This window comes from Protopterus annectens, chromosome 2.part0 (assembly GCF_019279795.1).
Source record: "Protopterus annectens isolate FY-2018-M chromosome 2.part0, PAN1.0, whole genome shotgun sequence".
Classification (NCBI taxonomy): Eukaryota; Metazoa; Chordata; order Ceratodontiformes; family Protopteridae; genus Protopterus; species Protopterus annectens.
Genome location: NC_056728.1, coordinates 1,398,682,256 through 1,398,695,429, shown reverse-complemented (window position 1 = coordinate 1,398,695,429; position 13,174 = coordinate 1,398,682,256). Strand labels below are relative to the sequence as shown.

Below are 13,174 nucleotides of genomic sequence, written 5' to 3'. Positions count from 1 at the left end.
TAAATATCCATGTGTATGGTTTAAAATGTATAAAGTATGTGGGGGGCTTCACCCCCCCCCCCAACTATATATACTAGCTCCAGGATCGTACTACAGTGGGAAAAAGGGCATGTACCTTTTACTTTAATGTGTCAGTGTTATGAGTTTCAGTTAAATGAGTTTTCAGTCTTTTGAACTTTCAGTGTTTTGGTCTCAGTCAAATGAGTTTCAGTCAAATGAAATTTAGGTCATATGAAGTAGACCCATATATATATATATATATATATATATATATATATATATATATATATATATATATATATATATATATATATATATATATATATATATATGTATATATAAATTGAGGTATGTATGTATGAGTGTACATCATTGTTTTCAACAAAATATCTAAAGACAATTAATCTAAAGCAACTGATCTAAACAATTATCAGTGTTACTACTGCCGAAACTTTCAGATATGACTAATATTTCTACATTAGGGTTAGAAATGTGAGAGTGTTTGCAGATCTGGTTTAGAATAAGGGCTAGAAAAGGGATTAGATTTAGTCCCATGTGGGTATTTGAAAGTTCAGGTTAAAGTAAGGGCTAGGTAAGGTTAAAGTTTTAGTGTTTTTGTGTGTGCGTGTGTTAATGCATGTGGTGTGTATGTTAAGAAAAGGATTTTTCTAAGGTATGGTATAGGGTTAGGGCAAGGGACATGGTTAGCATTAGCATATATTACTAAAGTGGTGTATGCTAACCCTAACCTTACACCTTATCTTTAGAAAACCCTTTCCAAAACGCTACCACTATTCAGACAAATCTCATCTGAATGTGGCTGTACATTTTTTCCTATAAGATCAGAAAAGAAAAATGTTTTCCTTTTTTATCTTATTTGCTTTTATTTTGTTTGTTTTTTTGATATGTAGTCATTGAACCATAGTGATTTGATGTTTGTGCATTTCTACCATTTACCATAAACGCCAAATGAGGCAGTGAGAGTAAGGTTTTTATAAACTGATGACACTGAAGATGATTTATATGTACTGATAAAAGAACAGCACTGATATCCTTATATAATAATACCCATTTTTCTTCTTAATAATACCCATTTGTTAACCAGGGAGGCCCAATAGATACACAGTCCCTTTTCAGGGGCAACCTGGGAGCAATGTCTGGTTAAGTGGCTTGCTCAAAGTGACACAGTATGCAAATGATGGTTGAGGGAATCAACCTTTGTACCACTGAAATTTACAGCTTACAGCCTTAACCTCTTCACCAGTCTCCACACAATACAGCAACTTTGGTACACTCACATACAATACTTACAACGATAAAGTAGCACTCTAGTGCAAGCAGTAACATTACTGTGGGACAGGCGTGAGGGAGAATAGGGGAGTAATAGGAAGGTACTGGAAAAGAAGGTGGGGAACGACCATAAATGTATGAGGGTGAGATGTGCATCTCAGAGAATGCAAAGAAGATTTGCTTGGAGATGACCTAAAAATGTTTTGAGTTATGACTCAGTTATGTATACTGACCAAGTAAACGCAGGAATTAAAGGCTGCTAGCAGAGATGAGCTAGAAATGAAACTACTATGTGAAGCTATTTATGATATGATATCCAGACTGCATGAAGGAAATACTTCCCTTTATTAATCTTTATTTTACACTTCTAGAAATGCTACTATGTATATAATAATTTGTCATACAAGGTGACACGTTCATTATTTCCACTGATTTGAAAACCTAAATAAATCAAAATAACAAAAAAAAAAATGCCTGAATCACATATAGGAATGTCAAAGTGTATTCAAAGAGCTAGTGATATATTGTTTGGGACAGGTATGTCCGCAAATTGAAGAAATGGTGCAGGATTGCTGTCTGTGTGATATGTTCAGAAATCAGTTTTGGAAAGATGAACTAATTCTACATGGAACTCCAACAGTGCCACGGCAAAAACTAGGAGATTAATTATTTAGCATTAACAACCTCATCATTCTACTATGTGTTGACTAGAATTTGAAATATCCAGAAGTAATTTCCTTTAATGATACTATAGCACACACACTATGATCAGTGCCAGGTGTGGTATAGTACAACAGGTTACATTTGACAATGGTCCATGCTTTACCTATTAATAGGTTAAATCATTTGCCAGGGATTGACAATTTGATCATATTATAACCAGTTTGTGATAAACAAATGATGAGTTGAAACAATGGCTGAAACAGTGAAAAATATTAATAAGAAATACAGTTCTTCCAATCATATAAACTGTTGCCAACATACCAGAACACATGAATACACTTTTACAGGCTCAGGCTATGAGACTTTCACCAGTACAATTACTGCTGAGGAAAAGGCTTAGAAGAAAGACTTCCTACATCATTAAATTTTCTTGTACCTAAAAGCAGACAACCAATGAACCAATGTTAGAACTTCTCCAAATGATGCAAAATTGATTCAGTGATGTCTTCAATGAATCTTTCAGCTTTAAAACAGGGACAGAGAGGGTAAAAGTAGATCAGAATGTTGGAAACAAATCACAGAATTGAGCTTAGCCCGTGAATCCAAGTTTGTATGTACTGCAGTAGTATAAAGGGGATGACATGTGGATATATAAAAGGAACAGAAGAGACTTTGTAAAGCAGTCATAAAAGGTACCAGAGAAACTGTAAAGTGTTCAGTATCGGAAACCGCCAGAGAGCACACTGAAGCCTTCATCCATGGTAATTACTTCATCGGCATCTGTGTCTTGACTGTTAAGTCACTGAACCGATTGTTAGTGACGGTGGTACAATGAGTGGTGATGGACTAAAACAAAGCACTGTCAAGAGTGCCTCAAGGCAGTAACTAATACACCCTCTATTGTAGACTGGTGAAGATACTACTCAGGTTTTAGAACCATACATAGTTCATAATTGCATATAGGGCTGGCATTACGCATAGGCCATCTAGGCAACTGCCGAGGGAGCTATTCATAGAAGGGTGCACTTTTTCACTTATTTATTTTTTTCAGTAACAAAATATGTACTTTTGCTGCTGTAAAACTTAAACAAGTAAAACACGTCACCTTAGTTCTACAAAATGCACCTACCTCACAGTGTGGTGACCACTCCCGGAGGAAGGTGCTTCCATTTGACTTGACTGACTTGACCGTTCAAGTCAAAGTCATGTCAGAGTTGCACTGCAAAGTTTCTGTGACCTCACAACATTCAAATGATAGATGCAAAGCCATTACACTGACTAAGGTGAAGTGAAGGCTAATATCAAAATGATGTTTTTTTAATAACTTAAAAGTATATAACTTTCTTCTTTAATATAATGCTTGGCTGTTCAGGGAGTTGGGACAGGAAGGGTATTTAGCTGAATTCTGGAGAGATATGGTGCAAGGCAGAAGCAGTGAGGTAAGTATTATTTTTTTTTCATTCTGCTGGTAGTGAGCAGACACATATTTTTGGACAATGTTTATCACTGTGTGATTTGTGTGGAGCAACTTGAAAAACTGTAATTTGTGTGGCACCTTGTCTGTGTGGGCTATTAGCAAAGGGGAAACCCATTACATGGCCATGGCATCAGACCTCATGGCTATCACTGCTAAGTGGGAGTTGGGCATACCACTGAGCTGTTTCTAATTTTGTTTAAAAATTGTCTCTGTCTCTCCAAAAATCGGGTAATTTTTGGAGAAAAGATGGTGGATTACACTTAATAAATAATGACAATAATTACAGCTATAAACTTCTTTTACTTTAGAAAATGTATGCTATTTCACATTCTCTTATTTTGTCATCTCCTTGTATTAATATTTTTAAAATATGTCCCTGATTATTTCTGGATTTGCCCTTGATTCTGGAAATAAGAGGTTAAGGGATATGGGGTTGGGGTTGACTGGACGCTCTTTGCTGTTTTCTCAATTTTAAGCGGTCACTATTATCTAGTTTTGCAGGATTAGTGTGCATTTGTTAGAAATAAGACAAACCATGTAACATGACACTTGATATGCACACACAAAATATGTATCATTGCTAGGACTTGTCTGTGGATGAAAGTGACTAGCTGCCTGCTGCTTATTATTCTGGTTTTGCTGGACTAGTGTTATTTATTTGAAGCAACACAGAATATTTTAATGTGTGCAAACTGTTTTTTTTTAAACAAAAGTGAAATGCATACTAACTGCAAGATCGTTATCGTCTTTTTATCACAATCCAACATCCGGAATGCACACAGATATAGCTAGAACTGCTTGTTGGGGGTTCTCTGGATGAAAGTAACTTGCTCAAGGTACAGTGATTTCTTAAAGGGATGAAAGGCCATACAGAATACTCAGACCTTCATTGCTTCTAGGGGTCAGGTGGGCCCCTACACACCACAGCTCTAGAAGTAGAGTTTGACATGGCTTAGTTGTGGTAATTGCCCTGAATCCCACCTCATCTAAAACCCAGCCCTACTCAGAGATGTACACAGCAGGTCACTGTACCTTGTGTGGGGAGCTGGAGATGTTACTACTTTTTTAACTTTCCTTCAAAACCACAAAAATCACTATCTTGTGCTGAGCTAAGGACATTGTGGTTATTATTTCTTTAATTTTCCTCACAAACTTCAGAGGGGCACACAGAGAGTCACTAAGTTTGTACAGGAGCAATATACTGTCTCAAAGTAAGTTGGAAACATTACTGTAACTATTTGTTTTTTTCATTGTTTTTAATTTTCTTCACAATCAAACATCAGATGCATATATGGATGGTTATCGTTCGGGGGAGAGTACAGTAGCATTCTGTTTATCTAGGACTTTCTTCAACTATGTTCTTTTTGTTTGGCAGTTTTGTCCAAGTGTGACATCAGAGGGGTGCACATAAGGTGGCCATTTTTTGCAGGGTAGGGGTGAGGAGACATGCTGTATATACATATGACAGCAGTGACTTGAAATGATTGTGGTCATTTCTCCCTCAATTTTCACCTCAATTTAACACCAGATGGAATGCACGGAAAATTACTATCTTTTTAAGGTGGCATAGGGAGGCAAGTATTATTTCCATGTATGAATTATTTATTATCACAAGCATTTGTCTTCTGTGTTTAGACTGCACTGCTGTTAGATCAACTTTGAGCACAAAGCCCTGGATACAACCATATCTCTCAACCTGGAAACGTCAAAAATCTGGACAAGGCCCATGAAAAATAGGTACAAATCTGTAAGCTGATTAACATAAAATTTGCATTCATAATTACATAACCCCACCCACTTCCGTGGAATTGTGGGATACCACCTTTCAAACGCAAACTTAAGAACAGACAACCAAAATATGGCACCAGAGTCCCCCTGCAGCCATTCCAATATCCAGTTCCCTGGCTATTTTGTCCCATTTACCATAAACACTAATGTGTGCATACTGCTTTACTTCTACAATCATTATATGGATTTTATTTTTACATTTTATAGCACAATGCACAAATACTGATAGACATCTGCTAAACAAAGCAATACTGTCTCACAATGAAAATAGATTTGGCATTAAAACTTCTCTGACCTTGAAACTCGCATTCATTGAAACAGCATTCAAACCCACACCACATCCAAAGAAAATGCATCTGGCCAGTGATGGATAAAGATTACCTTTGGGCTGTTTTTAAATTATAGCTCATAGGTCCCTTGCACACAAAACAAGAAACATACACATGTTCTTTTATTCACCTTCCTGACTTTATTAAATTATATTCCTGATATAATGCAGCACACTTGTTACAGCACATTTTAAATTTATTATTTGAACATTTTCCAGTTGGCAATGAAACAAAATGCATTTACCAATAATGACAAACTGCCCAATTCAGAACATTTCCATCATAAAAGTCTACTTACACACACACACACACTATATATATCTATATCTATATCTATATATATATATATATATATATATATATGGTTTCACTTCAGAGGCCTGAATGATCACAAGCCTGAATTGCATAAGCTGGAAGGCCAAAAGCCTGAAATTTCACAAGACTGAAAACTCAAACGCCTGAATACCATAAGACTGAAAATATACAGAACACAAAAAATGATACACAAAAAACATATAAGAGAAAGGATAGCAGTTTTCACCAAGTATGGGCAGGGGGGCAAGCCCCCCTGCACACCCCCTGCTAATTAAATATATCGACTCTGAGATTGCACTTTAGTGTAGTGAAGTAAAAACTGCTATCCTTTGTCTTATATGTGTTTTTGTATGTCAGTTTTGTGTTCTGTATATTTTCAATCTTATGGGATTCAGGCTTTTGAATTTTCAGGCTTGTGAAATTTCAGGCTTTTGGTCTTCCAGCTTATGCAATTCAGGCTTGTGATCATTCAGACTTCTGAAGTGAAACCATATATATATATATTAAAAATAAGTGCAAGAAGCTGTGCAAGATGGCTATGGCCATATATATATATATACATACATATAGAATGGCAGTAGTGTAAGCCATAGCCATCTTGCACAGCTTCTTGCACTTATTTTTAATTTCAGTTTTTTTTGGGGGGGACAAAAGGCCAAAAAACAGGGATACTTTTAAATATTGCTTGTATAATTTTGGAAAGTTGCTAGAATGAAATGTGATGTTACCACCATGCATTTCACTGACAAGTCTTGAACCTAGGACCCTGTGCACTACAGTCACAGCAACATGCCACTATGCCAAAAAGACAGGATGGAAGACTGAAACTTAAATGGCTATTATTTAGTGAATTCAGTTCTCACTTCTCACCATAGCTTTCAACCTCTTAGCACAAAAAAACTGGCAAAGCCAATAATGGGGAATACAGAATTCAGTTCTCACTTCACCATAGCTCTCAACCTCTTAGCACAAAAAAACCTGGACAAAGTTAATAATGGGGAATACATAATTCAGTTCTCACTATGTAACTTTTACATAGGACTGCACCCCTCACCCTCCCTGATGTATGGGCTCCACCCTCAGAAATTAAATATGATAATTCCAGGGCTTACACAACCTTGTAGAAAGAGGAAAAATAATTATATAATGGCTGATCTGATGATGTTTGACCTTTACATAATTTGACGTACCACCGACACATCTCAACATTTCAAATGCATGCAGTGACAAACCCTGTAACACCCATAAATATATAGATATAGACAGATGTGTGTGTCTGCATATCTGTATCTATATCTACATCTCTCTCTACACACACACACACACACACACATATATATATATATATATATATATATATATATATATATATATATATAGATACACACACACACACATTTTATATATATATATATATATATATATATATATATGCATAAATGTACATAAAAATGAAGCTATGTTAAATCATCATTATTAATTGAACAGACTATTAAATTAGAGTCACAACAATGTAATTATATATTTGTTAGAAATAAACTGTAACTCACTCACTATCAGTTCAATAAACTGAAATATAACTCACTGCTATAATGAAAGTATTTTCAAAATGCTGGCCTAATAACAATTACAAGAAAATATAAAATCACTTTCAGTCCAAATAATTACAATATGCAGTCTAGCCTCACCTACCCCTATAAAGGACAATGCAATAATAAAATGCCACCAATTCTAAAAGGAAACGTGACAACTCACAAATATCGCTTAAGCCACTGCCTATCTACTCTTACTGGCACAAAGCACCCTTTGCCAAAGAGCTTCCTTTTTAAAAAATGATTATTCATAATAGCTCTCCTGGCATACAATATTTTCGATACTTTTAAAAGTGTTCTCAGAGACCATTAGGCATATATTTTACTGCTGATATACTTTAGATATTTTCATTTGTTATGATACTGTGATGATATTCAGTGATACATCTCTAATGGTTTTACCCAAGTACAGCACTCAAATACACTCATACTTAAATAAATTACCATTTTAATTTAAGTGATCAAACATTTAATGCATTCACTGGCATTCACTACAAAATTATTTTGAAAGACAGCTTTCCACACAGATAGTTACTCTGCTGTAAGCATGCAATCATGTGAAGGTTGCTTATATATGTTTAATAACTCCCTAAGTTACTTTTAATAATTTACATAGCCTGGTAGTTGAAAAACACCTTGTTCACCAACCTGCTTCAAACAGAATGAAAAAGAAGCTGTCAGCTTTTAAAAGGAAGGTAAGATATCTTGTTTTAACTTTGGTCATGACAAAAACAAGACTGCCAAAAGACTTCAAAAACTCTTTGACATATAACAGTTAAAAATATTCTGAACACAGCAAACAAAAACTAAAATTCTACTTTAAGTATATAGCTATGTTAAATAAAAAAAAATACTTACCTGAGAAATTTTAAATATAGCACAAAAATTGATTCTTTAAATATACTAATTCATACATAGTCGTGCAGATACCTGCTTGAAAACACACACACACCACCAGTCGTTCAGATACCTGCTTAAAAACACACACACACCAGTCATTCAGATACCTGCTTGAAAACACACACACATCAGTCGTTCAGATACCTGCTTGAGAACACAAACCGTCACCAGTCAATCAGATACCTGCTTGTTTCAAGCAGCAGTTGTTTCCTACCTGAAGAAGCCCAGTCCTTCTGCTCTGCTTGCAAGCTCTGCAGTAGTAGTATCCAGATATTAAAGCAAGCCCAGAAGATAAGTCCTTCCCGCTTGCACAGACGCCAGACACAAGTCCTTCCCACTCGCAGATCTACTCAAAGCAGCCAGGTGGAAATGTGCATGTGAGCCCTCCAGCTTAATTCCGACAGGCTGACAGAGCTAACGTCATCGTACTCAAAATGCGGAAAAGAAAGATTTAAAAAATAAAAGCTGGGAAATATCTGAAATGAAGGGGTGCCACTCGGGAATTGTGGCACCCCATTATTTGACCCAAAATTCGGTAAAAAAACGAGTAATTCAGTATGATTGGGAGGTATGGATACAACTCATTTCTTCCTTGAAATGAAACAATAATATGATTGGATTTCGATCCTTCTGTATGATTTTTGTTCAGGCCATCATTTAATCAAAAGGAAGGTAAACAAGGTCACCTCAAAGCATCTATAACCCTATGGCTTCTGGTGCCTAGTGGGCCTTAGACCCCCAACATAATTTAAACATTACAGTTTAGTCTTGGTCAGTAAGAGTGTGTTGAAAGGATCCAGGAAAAAAAACAGAGTTGAACAGGAAGACTAATTTTTTTCCCTTAATCATGATTTTTATCAGGGCATCATTGAATGAAAAGGTTGTTTAAAAAATGTAAAATGCACCTCAGAGCATCTAGAACCCCTATGGCTTCATACAGTTATTTCCCCCACAATTATTAGAGAATTATTACAGGGTACTCTTTCATTTATGGTATGGTGAAAGGATTCAGAGGAAAAACAAAAGCTGAAGAGTAGTACTCAATTTCTTCCCTTAGACATGAGTTTGGTTCAGGCCATTATTGTTTGAAAAAGTTATTTTAAGAATTGTAAAATGCCCCTCAAAGCATCTACAGTCCCCATGGCTTCAGCTGGCCTTGCAGCCCCCAGACTCTGAGTTTAATGTAATTATTCCCACCCCAGTTACTACAGTGCAGCCTTGAACAGTTAGGGTGTGTTACAAGGCTCAAGGCGAAACAAAGCAGAAAATCAAAGACTGGACTTCTTCCCTTAATCATGAGTTTTGTTCAGATCATAACTGGATATAAAGCTTGTTTAAACTGTAAAATGAACAACAAAAACACATCTAGTAAACCCCCCATGGCTTTTTGCAACCCACAGACTCCAGCTTTATACACTTCTTTACTGCACAGTTATCAGACAGCAGTCTTGCCTACATAAAATGTGTTGAATGAATGCATGAATAAATGCAGGGAAAAACTGAAAAAAAAGACAAACTATGCGTAAAAGGAAGAGCAAATTACTTTGGATGGTGCAGGTCATCTGGAATTGGGAGAAACTATCTTTTTTGCATGTGTGTGTATGTGGGGGACAGCGGGGGGAGTGGTACCATACAGTCCTTTCTCCTCGGTCACCAGATGACCTAAGGCCAGGCCTGGCTGTGTACACTACACTATGTAATGGTCTCACGCCTTATTAATCACAGTCATAGACTTAATACATTAAGTGCAAAGCATAATCTTACATGTATGCTTGATTCTCTAGTTTGGTTCTCATACCTTCTGTTCAGAGTTTGTGGGTTATCTTTGTGTGCACATGGGTTTTTGCCAGCTGCTCAGGTTTCTTTTCTTATTCTGATATGTGCTATTAGTGATCTGATTTTCTTCCAAACTGCCAATAGGTGGATTACTTCCTCTGTCTTGCACCCAATGACTGCTAAGATACACTCCAGTTCCCCATAGTCCTGAACTCAATTAAGCAAGTAGCTAGAAAATGAATGATTGTACATCTACATAGACAGGACATTTCCTCTTTCTGTAAATGGGGAATGTCATATACTAGGTGTGTGATGTACTGTGACTTTAAATATAATACAAATAGTCTAAGGTCCCTCCAGGACTGTCCCAGCCAATCTCACTGGCACCAGCAAGTACCAAAACTGCTAGTAAAATTCAGGTTATCTGGATCACAGTCAGTCAAGACTTTAGCTCTCTATGCTGGCTCAATGTCTGGATTGTACTATACTATTAGTAATCTTAGAGATAGGCCAGGAAGAATCTAATGGACCATGCTTCTTCATGTTGGCAAAGAAACCATCAAGGAATTTAACCCACAAACTTTTAAAGAGGTATAAGAAGCAAAATAATGGTTTTAAAATGCAAATTTGAGGTATTTTGTTAGTCAAAGGCTGGCATTCCATATGTGGGACATTTGTTTTTTATTATCACTGAAGTGGTTCAGGAGACTATAGATGTATATACCACTGATTTCAACTACAAAGCACAAGGCTGTAAATTCTGTGATTTTACTTAATCACTTTTAAGAGGCAGACTAGTCTGTGGTATCAAAATTATCAGCCAAGGGCAATCTATATGGAGAGGCTAAACTAATATTATAGAAATCCAAAGATGTATGCAGAGTGAATGATGAGTATGCAAATTTAAAGTATCTTGGGTCAGAAGTGTGAAAAATAACTCTGCATGAAGATGATGTGAACATATAACATAACAATGCTACAAATATTACTAATAAAAATTTAATTTTAAGTGATTGCATGGCATTCACGACTGCATTTGGCAAGAAAATGTGCAAACCCTGTACAGACATTCTGACTACAGACATAAAATAGGGCACTCCAAAGCTTAAAATTAAACAGGTAGACTCTGTGATAGTACTAATTATTACTTTTCACACACTGTGTGCAACAGTGAAAGAAGTGCAACAGCAAGACATTGAAATTGTTGAGATAAAAATATTAATCAAAAGCAGAAATGCTTGTAGGTAATGTTTAGATATATCCTGTGCTACATGCTTTCTCAAGGCATTCAGTGATGCCATGAATAAATGTGTGCAAAATGAGAGAGCTGTGAATGAGGGAAGAAATGAATTTCTGTCTGAGAAGCAGTGCATTATATATGGAAAGCAGAATATTTAAAATGGATGTTGGTGAAGAATGCAATACAATGACAGAATCTACTTATAAAAATACTGCGTTAAAACTGCAAAATGAATAAGTCTGCTGTATATTATTATTTTATTCTAGGCACAGATGTAAGCCACAGGGTCAAGTCTGGTTAAGGTGCACACACAAAAACAAGACATACAAGTTGTTGTTTCAACAGTAGGTTTGCAGCCTAACTTAGAACAACTCAGTAAAAACTGCAAGAAAGACCAAGCTAAGTTGGAGTCTTCACTGCCTGGAGTGAAGGCCTATGGAATATATGCAAATGCCCCCTTAAGGACATGCCAGCATTTGAGCTACATGGCTTCTGAATGTGCATTACTTTTGACTTATTTATATTTTAAGTCTCTATGGGTACATACTGGCTAAAAAAGCCAAACCGCACTAGCTGTAGATGGATGTTTCACTCATTTTTTTAACATCATCAATACATCGATTGTTTGGCTATACTTTAGAAATACAGAGCTTAAAATCAGGCCTGCTGTCCATAAACAAGGGGTCATTTGCATATACCCCATGGGCTTCCACTGTAGAAGGTTTATGGTATTACACAGTGAAAACTTTAGCTTGATTGGATCTTTCTTGTAGTTTTTACTGAATGGTTTGTCTGTGACCTTTTTGTCATTTGGTTTGGATGTTATTTGGGATATTTTGCAGGCACGCTAATGTTTATGGATGGGTAGATGGAAGGATTATTTACAAACAGCTCTCTTCATATCAGTCTTTCTTTGGAGATAAAGTATTGTTCTTTATATTCTGTGATGACTTCATATCTTTACTGATAGAATGATAACTTGGTGTGATGTTCATCTCACTATCATCTGCATTTAGACAAAAACAAGGTATGTGCAATATCAGCTTTGCAATACACAAATAGCGAACTGTGAAGATAGAATATGAAATACAGTACCTCACTCAACAAAACCCAAACAGGAGACTCAGAAAGAATGGATAGACGGATGGCTTCAATATTTCCTATTGAAGGGTCAATAGACTGTTCTGCTACTCCATTTTCAAATGCATCTAAGAAAATACACAAATAATAATGAAGTCATCTATAAAACACTGAAATATTTGTTTAAACTAGGATTTAGTGCACAGTTCATCAACTGTAATGCATTTAATTAATATACAAAACAGTTAACTTAAATGGTAGGTTCTGTCTGCACCATGTGAAAGACACAATCTGCTCACTTGTATTTTTAATTATCAGCAGTACTGGTCTAGTCAACTAACCTTGCCGTTTTCTCGTGTATACAATTACCACACTGTTTTAGATTTTGCAACACTCAGAGCTACATGCTACCTCACAAAACATCTCTGATACTCAGGTCTTCTGCTTCCACAGTGGCAGCTTTGGGAGGGTATGTATGGCTCTCAACCCCTTTGCTCAAGAGTCAGTGAAAAAGCCAAAAGTATTTGGGGGAAAGGAGAAAGGTCCAAAATCAGGGACAATTTCTAAATAGTACTCTAATTCACTTTAACATTTATAACTTAAAAAGTTCATAGAACACCAGGATTTGCATCACCATGCATTTTCTGAGTAGTAATATGTCCGATGTCTGGCATTACTGACTGATTGCAGTCCTCAGTGATTTACTAGAAAATCAAACATTTTA

General features: G+C 36.1%; 1 protein-coding gene across 1 annotated transcript in view; it reads right to left on the bottom strand.

Annotated features, from left to right (window-relative positions):
• Positions 1-13,174, bottom strand: part of MGAT4D (MGAT4 family member D) — a 997,995-nt gene that overhangs the window by 36,649 nt on the left and 948,172 nt on the right. The window contains exon 14 of the mRNA XM_044060402.1: positions 12,466-12,578. Coding sequence (XP_043916337.1) covers positions 12,466-12,578 — 113 coding nt within the window. The remainder of the gene's footprint in view (positions 1-12,465; positions 12,579-13,174) is intronic.